Source organism: Panulirus ornatus, chromosome 25, assembly GCF_036320965.1.
Source record: "Panulirus ornatus isolate Po-2019 chromosome 25, ASM3632096v1, whole genome shotgun sequence".
In the NCBI taxonomy this organism is placed as follows: Eukaryota; Metazoa; Arthropoda; class Malacostraca; order Decapoda; family Palinuridae; genus Panulirus; species Panulirus ornatus.
In genome coordinates this window covers 8,250,999-8,271,904 of record NC_092248.1, presented here as the reverse complement: position 1 = coordinate 8,271,904, position 20,906 = coordinate 8,250,999, and the positions used below count along the sequence as shown (strand labels likewise).

General features: G+C 38.3%; 1 protein-coding gene across 1 annotated transcript; it reads right to left on the bottom strand.

Annotated features, from left to right (window-relative positions):
* Window positions 1–4,563: 4,563 nt before the first annotated feature.
* On the bottom strand, window positions 4,564–18,649 carry LOC139757227 (small subunit processome component 20 homolog). Its single transcript, XM_071677445.1, has 3 exons — window positions 18,510–18,649; window positions 13,157–13,370; window positions 4,564–12,887 (listed from the first exon to the last, which is right to left on the bottom strand). The coding sequence occupies exons 2-3, from the start codon at window positions 13,352–13,354 to the stop codon at window positions 4,671–4,673; spliced, it is 8,415 nt and encodes a 2,804-aa protein (XP_071533546.1). The 5' UTR covers window positions 13,355–13,370; window positions 18,510–18,649; the 3' UTR covers window positions 4,564–4,670.
* Window positions 18,650–20,906: the final 2,257 nt, after the last annotated feature.

The window sequence follows — 20,906 nt, the reverse complement described above, 5'->3', positions numbered from 1 at the left end:
TACAGCTGCGACGCTGCCAACGGTGCGCTCGATGCCAGTTTATTGCATTTTTATATACGTATTATCACCGTAACAGGGATGCTAATACGAAATATCTCGTTAGATTATTATAAAAAGATATAATAAGAATCAAGCATTATTTGATAAGGACGCTATGTTGACTTTTCCAAGATTAGTTCCTGTGGCGAATGATAGCATAAGCCAAAGTCTACACGCAGCTCTCGCGGGCCTGCGCGGCGCAATGGACCACCGCGCTCGCTCAAACTACCTTACCAACAACACAGAATCACTCCTTTGTCACGTCTAGAACCATACTTAATGTGTTCTATATTCACATAACTGACTTTCTTTATCAAGGGTTTTCATACGTGTGCTTTTCTGCTTCCGAGTTAATGATATGCAGATATATGACCGAGATCCAACTTTTTTACTGTTTACCCTATCAAGAATACTGTAATTTTGCACTGTATTCGAGGGAAGATAAATAGAGGTGCTATATTTTTTGTCTCGTGATTAAAGCACTTTAAAGGGAAACTGGTTATTTGAATTGTTCTCCCTGTCTTGAGATGCAACTATTAGTTTTCCTTGTACAGTATCAGTTTCCTTGTTGCCTCAAAAGTGTTACCCTCTGTCACTTTAATCCACAACTAGGAATATCGTCAGCAGAAAGTTGATCCGTAATGCCAACATTAAGAATCTCTTATTAGTGGTTATCATTCTGGGAACTAACAAATTCGGGTATCAAAAGTAAATTTTCAAGAGAAAAGGGATCCCATCCATGAGGTGCCTTCATGATAATTGGTAATATTAACCAGTTTAACTAGCTATGCATAAACGTCATAAAGTTTCGTGAAGTAAGTTGTTCATAAACATATTTAAAGTTTTTAATTCCTATTTTCACGATCTTAAGAGTACTATATGTAGGTGAAAGCTGCGCGTTCCAACCCCTCGGTACTAGCGCCTCAACTTTTTAGATTCAAGGTCAGAAATGAGGCAGATTCAGATGAAAGGGCATCTCAAACGGAAAGAAAATCAGCTTGGATTAAACAGGACGCAGCTTAGTTGGGAGAGACTGGGTGGAGGGCAGCTTGGACAGCATACCGGATAAAATGTAGATTTTGTGGAAGGCAGCTTGAACGGCGTACCGAATAAAAGGTAGATTGCGTGGAAGGCAGCTTGAACGGCATACCGGTTAAGAGGTAGATTGCGTGGAAGGCAGCTTGAAAGGCACAGCGGAAAAAAGGAAGATTTCGTGGAAGGCAGCTTGAACGGCATACTGGATTAAAAAAAAAAAAAAAGGTAGATTGCGTGTAAGGCACCTTAGATTGGGATACAAAGCCAAATTTGATAAAAGACAGCTAGGAAGGGAGGGGATGAAAAGAGGGAAGACTAAATGAAAGGCATCTTAGATGCAAGAAACTAAATAAAGGCAGATAACATAGTAGACAGACTGTATGCAAGGCAGCATGTACACCAAATGAAGCAGAATAGTAAGAACAGAAGAGCTTATACAAATGTCGGACAGAAGCCTCGTCTTACTGATTTTGGTAGTCTCCCTTGAATTGTTAAAGCACAAATATCATGCGACTAGTGAATCTATACAAGTTTAAATAATTCAAATTGCCACTTGCATGAGATGAAGATGCCACTTGGATGAAACCAGTTGTATAGTATCAGGACATGGCGACTCTTCCTGCTATTGTAGCAGACAGTCCCTTCGATGTTACCGTAAATACCTGTTCTCTAAAGAAACAAATTACAGTCTTCATCATCAAAGGTTGACAAAGCCAGAGATCTTGAACACATGTAGAATTTCTAGACTGAAAACAGCATCGCAAAATATACTTAATGACGGCTTTCTAACCGGCCACAGCGTCACTGGTATGGCATGAAGTGCTGCCCTTGTAACTTAGCCCAGTGGTACAAGAAATAAAGAAGAAAGTTTGAATAAGCAACATTTAATAGTGAATTGTTCTCCATTCTATTAACTTGCGCTTGCAGAAACTTAAGGAAATGATCGACTGTCGTCAGTACTTTTTAACAAAGCGATGAATATGAACGTACTTAAATCAGAGCTTGACAAACACTTCATTGATATTGATTAATAGTGAATATGCCTGTTCAAAAGAAAATTATGACTTGCATCATCCTTTATCTTTTTCAGACTCGTTCTTTCTCTGAATATCTGGTATCGGACTTGATCAGAGGGTGTTTTCACAATACACTTTCCTTCTCAGTATCCATATTAGTAAATGTTATTAACTCCATGCTACACGGTGCTCCACAAACACTTCATTGATATTGATTAATAGTGAATATGCCTGTTCAAAAGAAAATTATGACTTCATCCTTTATCTTTTTCAGACTCGTTCTTTCTCTGAATATCTGGTATCGGACTTGATCAGAGGGTGTTTTCACAATACACTTTCCTTCTCAATATCCATATTAGTAAATGTTATTAACTCCATGCTACACGGTGCTCCATTAGAATTACTTTCCAACTAGCTGATGTGTCTGAGGGAGGAGTGGTGAGCGGGGAGGCCCTTTGCATTGCTTTCCTGACTTCATTAGTGAAGAAAACGAATTTAGGACGTATTTTCTGTCTCCCAGCAAGTCTGTTAACTAACTTCCCCATGTACACAATCAATCCATCCCATGCTACATATCCTTAGGCATGTCATTTCCAGCACATCCACCCCCTTCAGTTACCTTTTGCTCTTCCAGCACATATGCATACCTTACTCCTCCGATGAGAACCCCTCATTGAATTTTGTATTTGTAACCTTACATTTGCCATATATACGTAACACCTTGCAAGCCATCTCTCAACTCTCACAAGGTATTACTGTCAACACTTATCATATGCTATTACTAGGTACAAGTCACTATCTCTTAGTATTTCTCGCCCATTTCAAAGGGCAAACAGCTAACTGGTTCACCCATAATCATCTCTCCTAAAACTGCATTGCTCTTACCCAATAGTTCCTCTTTGAACGACACTCAGCCACCACTGTACCATACGCCCTTCCAGGTGAACTAAAGATTTATACTATGGTAATTCATTCATTTTTTCCCATTTTGCCTCAATACAAAGACAGTACGAGTAATCAATATAGACTAGCTAGTCCGTGTATGTTGGCGTGATAAGGGTTGCTGATGTTTAAATCTCTATCTATGTTACATTGCAGGCCAGCAGTCACTTTCGGTAAAGCTTTATCGTCGTCAGTGAGATGGACTGCAGTGCAAAAAGTCCATTTTTTCCATGCTCCTGGGTAGGTTGCAACCTCAAAGAAGCAGGGGACATAGATTTGTATAATAATAACATGAAACTGTCTGGGGAAACCACGGAGAGGTATGTGGGGCCTGATTGTGAATAAGTTGCTATGGTTTCGGTGCATTGTGCATGACAAAGAGTGTATGTAAGGGAGAGGCAATTTCTTCATCTGTTCCCGGCGTTTTTTCGCTAACGTGGGATATGACGTACATGTATAAAAAAAAAAATATGTATCATAACGGTAATAATGATTATCTTGCTATTGATATAATTTTGACGTTTTTGTCAGTCTGTCACTGTGTGGAAGGAGTTAATTTATATGCCAGTTTCGTATCCTAAGAAATGGCACTGTATAACCTTAAACAAGCACCTTCACTAGAACAGCTGGCACCATACCTAGACCCACCAGCACTGTTCCTGGAACTGACAACACCATATCTAGAATAACTAAAACAACCATCACCAAACTTAAAACAACTGAAATTGTCTCTAAAACAACTTAACGGCTTGCACCATATCTTAGAATAGCCTGCACCACACGGTACCTATACCTGACACCAACGTAGAACAACACTGCAACTAGCATTGTATCTATAACAACTGCCACCATACTAACAATAACAGGCACTGTACCTATAACAATGGGCATCATACCTAAAACTACCAACACCATACCAAAAGTAAATAGTACCATACCAAAGCACATAGTACCTTACCTATGCCATGCCCATCATCCACCTTTGTATTCAGGTCCCCAAGCATGAAAATCTAATCCCCTTCTATGAAAACTGCTGAAGCACTCGTCTAGCTCTACCAAAAATCCACATTCCTTGGTGTGAGGCGAAGAAAAATTAGAACTTTAACCAAAGTCTACAGAAATTGAAATGCAGTTCATAAATGCCAAGTTTTAGGTCACTAGAGATAGGGAAATCGTGTGTATATTTTGTTTGCTTGAAAGGAACAGGGGAAAAGGGGGCCTCCTTTCATAGAGGACATTTGTAACATAAGTGATACAAATGCAACCTTAACCAATGCCTATAGATCATCCTAATATCACATGCACCATAATAGCTAATTTGTGTTGCTTAAAACTGATTTAATTTATTACCCGAAATCTGTGCCACACTTTATTTAGCATGTTAAAACTACTATGTACATGCCTTTGTGAGAATTACTGAAAACTGCATCTGATCTTTCTTGTCAGAAATAAAGCCCAGAATTTTGACAGTATACTTTCAGTGAGTCTTATAAATAGTTAAAAGGAGTATCATGAATGAAATGAAAAATAGTTGAATATAAAAAATGTTTATTACCTTATGCTGATAAAACTATGGAACTGTACATGTGAAAATTCATTTTTGTGCATATAAATTACTTAATTTGAAAAACAGGATAGTTACTCCATGACAACAACATGATCCTTTAATTTTTTGGTTTTCTTTTTCATTACTCTACCTTTTGCATTAGCTATTTTTCGTCTTTTGGATTCTTTAGAAGATTCTTGCTTCTTTCTCTTTCTCTTCATTGCTAAGCGAGGATTTAGAGCATACTGCTGATGGTCACGAGCACGTCGTTCCAATCGTTTTTTAGATAGCACAACCTGAGCTGCAGTGAGGTGACGAGTATAAATTTCTATACCAACTAACTTCTTCACAAGTGTCGCAACTTCACGGGTTCGAGTGGCAAGAGACTCAGGAACATGTTCATCAGACAATTCACGTGCAAGATGCTTTATCATGTATGTAAGGAGTGTGGGTGCTTTTACTTTATCTTCAGCTATAACAATCATACCTGCCATGAGGTTCAGTAAAGCTTCTCGAACTAAAGTGTAATTCTTTCCACTTTTTTGGAGTTCTTCATAAGCCATGTTGCCAATGCGACGAATGACCCAAGATGCACTAAGTACAACACTGTCCTTTCCTTGAACAGTGCACTTATCCTGAACATTTTCACCTTCAATATTGTTACTCGCAAAAACTTTTTCGGGGAAGTCTTTTGATTTCACTAATGACACCTTACAAGAATGACGAATTAGGTATATGAGATTCCTCACTACTGAAAGTGAGATCTGAGTAAGAAGAGAAATATTAACTGAAGCTTGTGTTTGCAGGAGTTCACAAAGATCTAGTGCAAGGGAGCGAGCCTTGTCTGTTGTAGCGACAAGTGAGGGTGATGTCTCACCTTCTACAGGATAAGCAGCTAATAAACGGCCTATTAAATTTGCTCCACTTAACCTAACCTGAATATGAGGGTATCTTAAATGAGCTTGGACGTAGTCCCACATACTTTCAGTAACATGTTTACTCCATTTAGGATGAGATAAGAAGGCATCTACTAGCTTAGTTAATACTAGCAGCAATGCAGATAAAGTTGTATCCAAATGTTGAAGATAAATATTTGTGTCATCCCCACAGTCATCCTGCTGATTATCAATGCTAAGCTGGGTACTGTATCTTGATGGACTAATGAGTTTGATTACCTGTGGTGTAACGGTTGATAAAAGACTATATGGTAGTTGTTTAACAGGCACATCTAAGAAGGCATCTAAGGCTTTGGCAGCTAACTGTATAGCTACTAAATCTGATACAGTTCTTCCATCATGTAACAGCTTCATGCATAATTCAATTAAGAGCTCTTTCCTTACCGATCTCAGAAAGAGGGTCTTTAGTGTTTTATGCAAAAGCAGTTGATTTTCTTTTGATTCCTCTTTTATTTGCTGTTCAGATAAACTAAGCCACAAGTTTGCTTCTATATTTTTTGTAAAGAGTTTTGCAGGGAAATTTGTAACAATTTCATTGATCATGGTTGTGGCAGAAACCCGGCCCTCTTCAAGTGCATAAGATACATTGCCAATAAAATATAGTATTTTAGAAGTGATTTTCTTAGGCTTCATAGGATATGTTATGAGATATGTGTAGTAAGTAATGCGAGCTTGTTGCAGTGCATATTGCCTACTACTGGTAATACTCATTTCTTGTACATGTTCCATCAATTCATGCACTTCAAAGGCATCTATCTTCCTGGCAATAATGGCCTGCAGAACAATAAATGCTGTTTGCTGCTGACTGTTGTCTTCAAGACTTCCTTTTACATACTGCAGCAATACAATCACCTCTTCTTCAGTTAGCATGTAAAACTTTACTGTTTTAATTATTGAAGCTAAAGTCTTAAAAGACAACTGAACAAGATCATGGACTTTCCCCTTAACAAGCTCCGAGGAGGAAAACTTGTTCAAGATTACAAACATTTGCCCACATATGATTTTTAATTGTTCCCGAAGGGATGGGAGAGGGAATTTGATAAGCCAATTGATGCATTTTAGAGCTTGTACACTAACCTCAGGATATTCAGAATTAATGCACTGTGTCATTACTGAAACATATGGATCTAACAACTGCTGGTGTTCAACCTCTTTTGGAATGAGTTTTTCTCTTCTCATTAGTTTACATAGGAGAAGCAAAGCAAATTCAATCAAGACATGAGCAGTTGCTTTAAATGAAGTTTTTGGATTAATTCTTGTTCTCTTTGGCTCTGGTAGAAGCAAAAATGAGTCAGGTTTCTGAATATTAGTCTTTTTAGTTACTCTTTCAACACTTTTGTCGTATGTTATGTCAGGCAACCTCTCATTTAGTATGCCATATATAAATATGGATTTCTGTGTTAATGATATGTTGCCATTCCGCTCAAGTCCATTAGAAATCTCGTTCAAACATCGAACCATCTTACTTATAATCTTTCTATCTTGTGTTCCTGTTAGTATGTCTTTCAATGGCAAAATTATATCTCTGAGCCTCTCTGTCGATATGAACTCAGCAGTAAATGACAAGATATCATAGCCTCTACTGCTTCGTGCTTCCCTTGTTTTACTGGTAATCTGCCCGATATTCTTTTCCTCAGCTTGGATCCCAAGGATATCTTCTTTACATATGTCTACCATTTGTGCCATGCAAGCATCTACATGCTCTGAAGTCAGAACAGAGCGCAAGTTTGAAAGAACTGAGTGTAGTGTGTACACTAACACATGTGCTTGAAAACCGCTTGTTAAGATGCTTTGTAAATCTCTTACTAACCAAGGTAGGTACTCTCCCCCTAGTTCTCCCATAATCTTAACAAGCATATTGCGTGACTCCACACGAATACTCTGTGCCTTAGATTTTAGGAATGTAATTATTTTCATTAGCACACTGTTAACATTTGCATCAAGGACTTTTTTTGGGAGTTTTTTAAGAAGCTTTATTAATGCAAATGCAAGGGGAATGCGTTTAATGTCATCATCCTCAGGGTATTTACTTTTGTTAAGCTTGTGATCTGTGTCTGCTTTAGTTCTGGCTGCCAGAGTCTTTTGAATTTGTGGAATGATAGTGCTGACTAGTAAACGGTAAACCTTCTGGGGCTTACTTATGGTGTGATCATTGACTGTAACTGACTTGATGTAACCCTCTGCATCCTCTTCAGTCTCCTTATGCTCTTCACTCATTTCTCTTTCTGACTTCGTAACATCTTGTTCATCTTTTTGAGCCTTCTGTGTGTCTTCATTATTGTCTTTGACAGGATTCTTTCTCACAGCAAACTCAGGCTCCTCAGCATCCTCATGGAAACCATTAAGCACAGCATCTATAACCCTTACTCCAAGTTTCAGATATTTGAGATCTTCTTTCAGTAATATGGACAAATAGTTTCTTAAAACTTTTTGATATGAATACCATGGCAGTAGTTTAGCAAATGCTCCAACACAACTTACTGAACTTGCTGTTAAGAAGTCATCTGTTGCATACACTTCCTTGAAAAGATAAACAGTAACCATTGGCATGAGGTAGTCAGTGAGAGTTTCCTTTCTAAAAGTAAGATCTCCATTGTTTAATTTATCTGCAAGCCTTCCCATGGCTCTGGCTCGTCTGTGCCTCTGAATGTGTCCCATATTACTGAAGAAGTCTAAGTCTTCTTCAGTTTCATCAGCTAGTTTGTGGAGATCCATTAGCCTGTCTGAGTATGGATGGCATTTGTGGACTGCATGACGAAGAATAGAAATAATTTCAATTCTAACAGCTTCCTTTTCTATTTGGAGACCGTGTCTTACCAGTGGGAGAAGTGTGTCCACTACTATTTGCTTGAATTCGACAGGCTGAGCTGACTGCAATCGTGCAAACATATCAATCGCATGAGTTAAACAAAGACTTGACATATCTTTTAAGGAAGAGTCTTCTTCATGACAGATAACATGTATGTTATTGTACACAAGAAATTGACAGAAGTCCACATCAAGAGATATTTGGGTCTGGCAATATGTAGTAAGTCTCTCATATCCCCCTAGTCGCCTTTCAAAGTCAACTTCATCAACCATTCTAAGATTCCATGAGTTAAGATCACCTGCCATATCTGCTAGATTTTTGTACTGTGGGTGAACTGAAGATATGGCATTGACAGCCTGACATAGAGCATCTCGTGCTTGACGGCTCTCCAGACAACCAAATTGAGTAATCAGTGGTCTTAAATATTTAACTGTATCATCCACAACTAAAAGATGAGAACAGGTTTTAAGTAGTTGAGATATCTTTTCCTCTTTTTTAATATGTTTCTTGACAATAAGAGGTACAATAAGACTCAAGAGGTCATCACTAACATCCTTAGAAGTAACCCACTCTGTCAAACTGGTCAAAATATTAAGGTCACGAGGCAACACATTCTGACTTTTACCCAGCTGGGTAACTAGCTTCTTCATGCTTTGCAATATGGCATCTAAGTGGGGTACAAGCAGTGCTGTACCATAGTTCTGCTGACATCTGCCATCACGTGAATAAAGTTTTTCAACATGGACAAAATGAGAGCCAACAGGAATGGGCTTTAATAACTTTCCTTCTTCATTACTTGCAGCATGATAATCTTCAAGAGAGAGCAGTTTTTCTATAATGTTTAAAATAACATCAGTAACTGTCCTACCACATTTTTCATGATTTAACAACTTCACAATATAAGGCAATGGAGTCAGTGAGGAATCTTCTTCATGACATTTTGCTAGTAAAGAAAAGTACCTTGGGTTTTCTGCCCAACAGTGGAAGAGACCTAATAAAGGTGTGGGAGTGGAGATTCCTTCATCTGGAAGACGTCTCAGATTTGGCCAAACTAATGCATGGAAAACAGCATCAAGTTCGTCTGATGACCAGCAGTACTCTTCATACCTTTCAAAGAAAGCCACGAGCTGCCGTTGTGCTTTTTGTCTCAGCCGTTTAAGAAATGAAATATTGCGCTCACTTATTTCTGCACGCTTTTCCAGTAGCAAAGACACCAAGTTAACTATATAAACTATAACTTTCAATAAGAAAGGAACCTTGTCTACTAATAGATTTCCAATATTTTCAATTATACTTTCAAGTGTGGTGAGTGCCCCTTGCAGTCTGCTAAGAGGTACAACGTTCTGTATGTTGAAACTGTGACGGCTGCGAATCACAATATCTAGGGCAGTGCCATCCAGATGGCTCATTAGCACATCGAAAGCGAGTTCAAGAAAGGTACTTAATTCTGACTCCCTTGCACCAGCCAAAAATCTTAGTACAATACCCTTTCGTACTGAAACCTTGGCCTTACCACTACTATTGGCACCTGTCTTGAAGTGCATTTTGCCATACAGAATCCTCATTAGATAAGGCATTAAGTCCTTACGGTGCTCTTCCTGCACAGACTGTTCTGACCCATCAATACTAAAAAGAGTTAGAGCATTTTTGAAAGACTTATCATCCAAAATACTAGACAAGCTTTCTTTGTATGGTATGAGATAAGGGTGATTATATGTCATTATACATTTAAAAGCTAATTTCTGAAGAGCAGGAGATGGATGACTAAGGAAGTCCTGGTACATCCTTTGTAATTTCTTTGTCTGGAAAAGCATCTTTGGATTATGAAATTTTGAAAACACAGCTAGCTGTTCACAAAGTGACTTGATGGGAGCTCTTCTAAGGGGTGAGTGATAATTCTTTACTTCTTGAACAAGAGAGGTGTCAGTTTTCCTGTTTTCAGTACCAATTAGCTCTTCCTCTACAGATTGGCCATTAAGGTCTTCACAGTCAGTTGTGGTATCTGCACCTTCGACACTAAGATCTTGTGTAGGAGCTATTGTGAAATCTGCCGGAAAAAGCTCTTCTTCAATAAACTTAAAAAACATGGGCACAAGATCTCTACTTTTTGCTTCACAGACATCAGGAAATTTTTCCATTGCATTCCACAACAAGTCTCTATAATTAAAGTAGTCTGGTTGTAATGGTACTTTTGTGAAGCCAGGGTGGCTTGAAAGGTAGTGGACAATATCATTAAGAACTGTATTTTCAAAGTGAATATCTTTTTCAGGGTCCACTGGATTCCCTTGTAGTACCTTCTTTGCAGCATAACCAGCTATCTTTAACTTGGAGAACCAGATTGGCCAAAAAGAATTTTCTGGCATAGTATGGGCATAACTAGATATTCCATTTAGAACTGGAGACCAAATATCTTTATAATTTATGTACAACTGTCCTAGGAAGAAGAAGAGAGGAGCGTGGCTGTATGTTCCACATACTGGTTGGTAATGCATCACATGATCTGCATCCAACATACATGTGAATCGTAAACGATCCTTGTATTCCCAGGGTGTTACTGCCAATGATTCTGCCTTCAGCATAATCTGAAACATATTCTCAGTATGTGCTAAATTCTCTGGGAGTGGTGGTAGAGTGACTGGGAATAGTGAAAATATATGGGTTACTAATAAACGGACCCGAGGACAGGCTGAAGCCAGAGCTGGTGCAAGTGTAGCATAAATCTCCCCCAAGAAGTTTTCATTCATGATACTAGGATCTTCCTCTGTAGATGCAACAGTGAAATGCAAATCAATTGCTCTTAAAATATGTATGTTTTCTCTGTACTGTGGCTTTTGTTTCAAAACTTTTATCACCTGAAGCTGACTTAGGCTAGCAAGAAAATCCTTACCTGTTAGAACATGTGCCATGGCCTCAATCAAAACTCCCAATAGAAACAAAATTCTTCTCGTATTCAATGGGATATCAAGTTTGATATTAAATTTTGTTGCAAAATCTGCAATGTCCATCTTAGAGTTTCCCTTTTTTTTCGGAAAAACAGTTTTATCATCATTAATTACCTTCTCAGTTTTATCATCCAACATTTCAACAGCATCACTGAGAATCCATACAAGATAAGGTGCAAGATCTTGATAGTCTAAAGGAGATACATGAGGCACACATGATAAACATAGCAATAACTCTTCAAGATTCGAGAAGTCTTCCTTCAGCCCCTTACTTATTTTATGCTCAATTATAGAGGGAATGCTTTTGTTATCAACACTGTCAGCTGTTGCAAGAATCTGTGTAAAGTCCAACAGGTATTTTTTCCAAGTATATAAATCTTTACCTGTGCCACATGGTGGCTGTTTGCAGAACACAAGAGAAGCAATCATAGATAACACATCTTTCTTAACACTCTCCCCCTCACTGGTCCTAACTAAATCATTCATGAGTTGTATTACTAGTGGAAGGATGTCTGTGTCAAAACTTGTAAGTGGTACAACTTGCTTTACAAAGTCAAATTTAATCATATAAGAGTAACTAGAAGCAAGAAGTACTGATACTGTTTGATCAACAGCTGTTCTGGTGACTTGATGATGTGTGGTAGCTAACACAATGGCAACCATGTTGAATACAGTACTTCCAATGTCATCTGGCAAAGGAGTTTGGATCACAGATGTAAATTGTTTTAACATATCAGGTATATCTGTCAGCAATGAACCATGTTTGTAACTCACCAAAACCTGCACAACCTGCAAGACTGCATGAAGATGATGACAAGAAACTTCAGATGATTGCGCATGGGGAAGTAAAAACTTGACACTATTCATTAAAGTAGGCCACACCATGGAAGCATCTTCCTGCCATGTTGTCTGCCATCTGATACTTTTATCTGGCTGTTGAGATGTTACATAACCAGCCATATTTTCAACAGCATATGAAACTGCTTCCAAGGCTGGGCCTGGTGGTACATTTTCATCTCCCAAAAGGTCCAGTAACTCGCTTAGTATCTGAGATGTTGAGCTTTGCAGTCGTTGGACTACATCAGACTTCATCATTGCAGCCATAAGTCTTCCCACGCCTTGTACCTGACTCTCATCCTTCTTTAATTTCCTTAATGCCATTCCCAGAAATGTGTCCTTCTTAGGAAGTTTCCTTAACAGAAATCTAAGACTTTGGGCAGCAAGTTCATTGATGTACCAGGGATGTGCTTTTGAAAGTAAAGTGGCATAATTATGAACATGGTACAGTTCATACAGATCATTACAGAGATATTTCTGTAAAACCACAAATAAAGATACAATGCATAAAAATACAATTTCTATTTGCTCAGGGTCTTTTGTGGATAGATGTACCATCAAAGCTGACAAAAAGTTATAAAAGTGCCTTTGATAAAACTCATGAGGGATGTCATTTGCAAAGGCTACTGTGAGGTCTAAAAGTGACTGTAAGGCCATAGAGCTTGGTATGGCCAGGTGATCTGCCAAACACTTGGCAACATGCTCCTCCTGATGGACCAATTGAACTGTTGTCTGAATGTTGCTGCCCAGGTCATTTTGAAATGCCTGAAAGAAAAGGCCATCATTAGCTTTAGGCACATTTAACTACAAACATTATGAGATGATATGAGACACTGCTACATGTCACTGAACACTCTGCAGTATGATACTGTTCATAATCGTCTTCCTAAGAAAGAAGTTATCTGAAAGGAATTAACTGAAGAAAGAAAAGGTTTAAAGGAAATATCATATCTGACAGTGGTTCCAACAAATGAAAGAAGAGTAAGATAACATAAAAACAATGAAATGGACACAATGAAGATAAGTAGACATACCTGGAAAGCTTCTGTAAGATCAAGGTCTCTGTACTTAACAAGAGTCTGATAGAAGATAGTAATGTTTTCACCATCCTCGGTCTGTGGGCGCTGAAGAAGAAACTTTCTGGCACTGACTCGAAGTGCCCTGACTTTCTCCCCAAATCCTTGGAAAGTGAAAGTGTTAGTGGCTTTGTGTCGATGAGGTCTTTCCTTCATCCTTTTCAATCTAAATCTGATAAGAAAAAGATAAACTTGTATGTAGTAAACTGAATTTGTCAGCAATTAATTTTACACAACAGCTTGTGTTAGTTTTCAAGGAAAAACAGTTAATCAAAATATGAACAAGGCTTTCCTTAAGGACTAGGCATCCATAATCTTTGCTACCCTACAGGGTTAATGTTTGGCATCCTAATAATGAAAAAATATTGGTTACAATAAAAAATGTATACATGTGTGTAAGAAAGAGGTTCATGACATCAGATTGTCATCTCTTTTCCACTATTCTATCCATTTTTAGATATGGATGTATTTATTTATTATTTATTTATTTTGCTTTGTCGCTGTCTCCCGCGTTAGCGAGGTAGTGCAAGGAAACAGACGAAAGAATGGCCCTACCCGCCCACATACACATGTATATACATACATGTCCATACATGCAAATGTACATACCTATACATCTCAATGTACACATATATATACACACACAGACACATACATATATAAACATGTACATAATTCATACTGTCTGCCTTTATTTGTTCCCATCGCCACCTCGCCACATGGAATAACAACCCCCTCCCCCCTCATGTGTGTGAGGTAGCGCTAGGAAAAGACAACAAAGGCCCCATTCGTTCATACTCAGTCTCTAGCTGTCATGTAATAATGCACCGAAACCGCAGCTCCCTTTCCACATCCAGGCCCCACAGAACTTTCCATGGTTTACCCCAGACGCTTCACATGCCCTGGTTCAATCCATTGACAGCACGTCGACCCCGGTATACCACATCGTTCCAATTCACTCTATTCCTTGCACGCCTTTCACCCTCCTGCATGTTCAGGCCCCAATCACTCAAAATCTTTTTCACTCCATCTTTCCACCTCCAATTTGGTCTCCCACTTCTCCTCGTTCCCTCCACCTCTGACACATATATCCTCTTGGTCAATCTTTCCTCACTCATTCTCTCCATGTGACCAAACCATTTCAAAACACCCTCTTCTGCTCTCTCAACCACACTCTTTTTATTTCCACACATCTCTCTTACCATTACATTACTTACTCGATCAAACCACCTCACACCACATATTTTCCTCAAACATCTCATTTCCTGCACATCCACCCTCCTGCACACAACTCTATCCATAGCCCATGCCTCACAACCATACAACATTGTTGGAACAACTATTCCTTCAAACATACCCATTTTTGCTTTCCGAGATAATGTTCTCGACTTCCAAACATTCTTCAAGGCTCCCAGAATTTTCGCCCCCTCCCCCACCCTATGATTCACTTCCGCTTCCATGGTTCCATCCGCTGCCAGATCCACTCCCAGATATCTAAAACACTTTACTTCCTCCAGTTTTTCTCCATTCAAACTTACCTCCCAATTGACTTGACCCTCAACCCTACTGTACCTAATAACCTTGCTCTTATTCACATTTACTCTTACTTGGTAAGAGTAAATGGTAAAGTGTGTAAACTTTTACACACTTTACCAAACTCAGTCACCAGCTTCTGCAGTTTCTTACATGAATCAGCCACCAGCGCTGTATCATCAGCGAACAACAACTGACTCACTTCCCAAGCTCTCTCATCCACAACAGACTGCATACTTGCCCCTCTTTCCAAAACTCTTGCATTCACCTCCCTAACAACCCCATTCATAAACAAATTAAACAACCATGGAGACATCACACACCCCTGCCGCAGACCCACACTCACTGAGAACCAATCACTTTCCTCTCTTCCTACACGTACACATGCCTTACATCCTCAATAAAAACTTTTCACTGCTTCTAACAACTTGCCTCCCACACCATATATTCTTAAAACCTTCCACAGAGCATCTCTATCAACTCTATCATATGCCTTCTCCAGATCCATAAATGCTACATACAAATCCATTTGTTTTTCTAAGTATTTCCCACATACATTCTTCAAAGCAAACACCTGATCCACACATCCTCTACCACTTCTGAAACCATACTGCTCTTCCCCAATCTGATGCTCTGTACACGCCTTCACCCTCTCAATCAATACCCTCTCATATAATTTACCAGGAATACTCAACAAACTTATACCTCAGTAATTTGAGCATGTATTTATATTTGTATATTTACATTGTGGTTTTTCTTAACATTTAGCTGTAGATGTAATTATTCATTAACTTAAACCATCTTTGGTGTTTTAAAAATTTTCTCAGTATTATGGGTTCTGGTATATTTCCTTTTATTTTTCAGTACAAATTGAATATTCATTTATCCAAACTAATTAAGGCCCAAGTTGGTTCTCAGAAGAGAATTTTTGTTGGAAGTGAAAAACTGAAATCCAGCCAATGTAACCACAAAATAATGGAAGCATGTTGCTCTGTATTGGTGACTGTAGTGTGGGGGAGTGAATGTCATACATGTCAAAAGTAATGCCATGTGAGTGGCTGTTCAAAGTGATTAGGTGGTGTAGGCTGGACTCTCTTCTGTCTGGGGTAAAAAGGGTGATTAAAGATTTCTGTGGAGATGTGGACATTCCGTTCTGGGTGATTTAACTGTACGGTGCAACTCTGCAAATGTAGTGCTGCAAGTTTGTTGTTTGTGTAGTGTCAGGGTGCTGTTTTGTGACTGTGAGGTTCCTTGCATGTGAGAGAATTTTTACAATGATCTGCAGGATGTGATGGAAGGTCACGATCCTTATTTGTCCAAACCATTCCATAATACACCGAAGGTGTAAAATTAGCTACCTGCTCCCAAAAAGAAACAAAAGGCTTACTCCTGCTTTCTCTTTCAGCAACCTCCACTGACAGATTCCCCCACCCATAATGAATATAACACTAACAAATCACATACACATTGAAATGACCTGACCATGAGAGAATTTTTACACTGATTTGCAGAATGTGATGGAAAGTCACTAGATCCTTTTTTCAATCCAAACCCCTACATAATTAGGTATCTGCTCCCAAGTAGAAACAAAAGGCTTATTACTGCTTTATATTTCAGCAAACCCCAATAACAGGTCCCCCCATCCATAATGAATATAACACTAACAAATCACATACATCCCAAAATGACCTTACCAGCACTACATAACTGCCCCTTCAGCTTTGTCTTAAACACCACCTAACCTGACATACACTCATTTGATATCATACTCTCTATTAATTATACTTCATCGTCTACCGTATGGACATCACCAATTTAACATAACAGCTTTTACACCTTCAGTGCAACTACCACACTTACTGCTCAATTGCCCTGCAGTCTCTCTCCACAGACACACACACATCACTACACTTTATAACCTGTGATCCCACCTGGTGGACATGGCCAGCTTCCTGAGCACTGCAGTGGTCTCAGAGCAGATAGAAGGGGCTCTTGGGGTAGGAAGGCAGGAAAGTAAACATAAACATAAAAATCATCCCACAACAGGGTTCATGGCAACCATAATTATGTATTTTTCAAATAACAAAAAAGATACGGTAAGCATCACTCCTTGTGGGTTAGGGGAAGTTTCATAGGTTTTTAATTTTTTTTTTTTTACCAGTGATCCACCTATATTTAATTTCTCCATCTTCCTTGATATGCATAACTCTCACCACTATTGCCTATTTATACATTTTTCCTGATGTACACAACCCTCTACTCTTGCCTTAAGAAATAGGTTTGAATAGATCTTTTATACATTCTAGATTTTACAGTGTGGAATTTTACCTATAGCACCTCCTACTCCTACAAGGTGAAACCCTTACAAAATGCACAGAACTCTGAATCAGAAGGAAAGTGTTCAGTGTAAGTGGTATGTACCATTTTGTCAAAATATGTGTTCTAGAAAGTTAGGCATCCAAAGTAATTAGAACATTTGCAAATGATCATTCTGCAGGCAGTTACAGTAAAGCATCCACCTGGCACTCTGTTTAGATTCTATAGAACTTTGAAAACAAGTTTACAAACCAAATGAAGTTGTAAAAAAATAACTTGCCTCTGGGGTCTAGCAATACTTAAATTTCCATATTATTGAGGAGATGCACTTCACTGGGTAGTACCATGTGTTGTGATTTTCTAAAGAACCTTGACTGAATATAAGTTGCAAATGTGTTAGGCAGATTCAGAAATCTATATCTATGTATCTGTATCGCAGATGCCTGTTCCCTCCAGGAACACCCTTAAGGAGGTGGCCATGGCAAAAGTCTCCAAAACTGAACACCAGTGCTGCTTTTTAAGTCATTAATGCCTCACCCTTAACATGCCAATAGCAGAGGGCAACTCAGCACATTGTTTCCAAGGGCTCCTACTGAATATTCCTGCTGGTTTCTTTTACCTAATGTAACAATGTACTTAATATGTAGGTGAGGCAGAAAGAAAAGACAGCTACCTCGGTCAGAGGAGTGCAACATGGCAACTCGAGTGCAGGCTCACTACGCACTCATCACTAACCCTCGTGATACCCATGCAGGTAGTCCTGGTAATATACCTCCCTGGTCAGTGCCTGCCTGTTGACTACTATCTGCCTAGATATCTATGTACATAAAGAAATCAAATTACTGCATAAAGGGATCTGTCCCGAACAGAGTGGGATTGTAATACAATTATAGGTATTTGAATTTATTGTTTACATATTGAGCCTAATGGTGCATGGCATCATTCGATGATATGCATCTCCTCAAAAAAAGATATAAATTATCCACTACATAATTTGTAATCATGTAGACAAGCAGTGGCCCTTTTATTTTCATAATACTATTTTCCACTTCTTAGTATTTAACCCAACATTTCCCTCTCCCTCATAATCCTACTCTCTCTCTGGTTATTATTTATCGAATTAATGGTACACCCAAAAAACCACGCTCGTATTTCCTTACATATACACCAAACAGCTATTTCATAGAAGAACGAAGATCCTGAATAGGGTCGTCCACTTGCTGATATATTACCCAGTCACACAACAGAAGAACGCCCAGGACAATATTCACTCGTTTCTCTGTCAGGATTGAATGAGCACCAGCCTTAACTGTTTTCGTTACATATCCTTGAAAGGCGACAGTTCTGTGCTGAGACTGTTCTCTGGGCCGCCTATAGCACTTTACCTGGTGGGCTGTCAAATCAGCCTTCAAGCAGTTAAGGCTGATAATCAGTTCCGAATTGTTTGAAGATGTTTACTCACCTTCATATACTACGAGTTGTCAATATAAGTGCAATGAATCAACCAAGTTGAGTAAACACTGCACGTGCCTTAGTGGCCTCTTCAACTGTCAGGGATCATAAATTTAAATATTTATACGGTTGTGTTTATCTTTTGTCAAGGGTATTTGTTTCTCTTAATCAGGGAAGTACATCAGAGAGACTACATTATTCTTGATAACCTTCATCACCTATTTGAATCCTTTAGGTATATAGGATATGTAGATACTTTTCATCATTGTGTTCAGATGCATTGTAAGTCTTTGTTAAATTCATCATCACTAAAACGACAAATTCAGCATATGAATAATACATTAATCGGAGACAGGTCACCTAGATTGAGAAATATCTAATCTTTCTAATTAGTTTTATTTGTTTAACTCTTAACGTTTAGCAGACTTAGTGTGGAAAACTAGCACGTGATTTCTCCTGTTAAAAGCTTTTAAAGTTTTAATGTTTATCATATTCTTCAAATCCTGTTTGCAACATTTTTACATGTCAACACTGAGTGAGACAAGTAATCTTATATTAACATTCCCTGCCAAGTTTCCGGTCACATGCTAATAGGGAGAGTTTTTCTTCTTAGAATTATCTTTCATCCCCTGAAGAGAGTTGAAGATTTTTCATGTTTAGCTTGATATTGACGGCTGTAATGACCTTGGCAGATTATAGGCCTAAAGCACAATCAACCTGGTAGACATACGTTCCTTTTGCTTCGGTTTAATGCTTACTTTAATCTGTTTATCTTTTCCTTGGTGTTGGTTTTCCTTGTATTCATGCATTCCATGAAAGCTGGTTTTAAAATCCATCTACAGGAGTTGAATGAATCTATAAATGCAGACCTGTTGCACTCTTTGTCCTTTGTTTTTCACCCCTTCTCGTAACCATCTAACTCATCATCGCTCAAATACTTGAAGATTCTTCTCCCTTACTAGACCTTCTTGTTCATATCCTTTAAAGAGTTAGATAATTGCTTGGAAAAAAGTTTGCCATGATACTATTAAATATTCGAAGTCGGGGAGGAGACCAATTATACACGGGAGCCATGGATATCCCCTTTCCGAGAATGGGACCTGTAATAAACCTTTAGATATTTATGCTTATATTGTTGATTATCTGTATCTAAAGCTTTCAGGCTAATGTTTATTCAGGTTCAATTAAAACTTTTATGGTCTCACTTTGTAAGATTATTAGTGTTATCTAAAATCAAGTCTGAAAGGGACTAGGTGATAGCGATTTTCCAGGCCGTAGTCATGTGTAATATGTTACTTTAGTATTCTTTGGTTTGCTGTTATCCACTTGTATTCATAGTTCTGATTGGACTATGCTGTGGTATACTACCAAAATATAATACAGTAAGCTTAAGAAATATGAAATTACATCATTCCCATGATTATATGTATATGAAAGTATTCAAAAAGAACGTGTTTTGTAATATTCTTGCCTGAGAAGTTTTACAATGGACTAGCACAGGTTGTTTCCTCATAATCATTAAATCTTCAACAATAAGCCAGTACTGTGTGAGTGACACAATGAGTCTTAGAATCTGACCCCCTTCAAATAAGATTCCCTTATTTTGACCACAGCAATTATTCTATTATATTTTCAGTCTTTTAGTAATATTTTTGACTCTACTTTTAAAGAAAGAAAGTCAACCTATAATTTTTCCAAGGGGCCAGAAAAGCTTCTCATGTCCATTTGTCATTTTTTTTCTCATCATACTCTCTTTTCACTTTGTGCATTTTATAAGTTCCATTTGTTCTTTTAATCGTCCTCTTGTAATGCCTTTATCTCATTACATCTACAATGGGCTCCTAACTTCCACTCATTTCAAAACCAACACTGTAGGCATATCTCATTTTTAGCACCCTATCAGTTGTTCAAAACACACACTCATTACATTCATCCTTTCTTACATATAATTTTCCATCTTTGTTAGCACACTCTACGCTTAATAATAACCTCTTTGGGCATTAGTTTAACCTTATCAGTTGTTCAAAGCACACTCTCATGACCTTCATCCTTTCTTACATATAATTTTCCATCTTTGTTAACACACTCTACACTTAATGATAATCTCTTTGGGCATTAGTTTAACCTCTTTTTATTATAGCTTCTTTTTTATTCAAAACTTTAAAATATTTACTCTCGCCTTCTCCTCATAACTATTATCTGATAGTTTCATTTATTGGACTCTTAATCATCACTTGACTTCCATATATCTATATTCCACTTTTTTGCATGACATACTTCCAGTGCCTTATGCCTCTGTGGCATTAAGGCATGCCTCAAACCCATCTGTAGCACCTAACCTTCATGTTGTGCTTTCCTCTTCATCCTTCAAATTCTTTTGGTAAGTAAAGTTCACATCATCATTTTG

Coding starts and splice junctions, on each gene's coding strand:
- LOC139757227 (XM_071677445.1), bottom strand. CDS start 13,354: ATGAAGGAAAGACCTCATCGACACAAAGCCACTAACACTTTCACTTTC. Junction 12,888..13,156: donor ATCTTACAGAAGCTTTCCAG/GTATGTCTACTT, acceptor CTTTTCTTTCAG/GCATTTCAAAATGACCTGGG.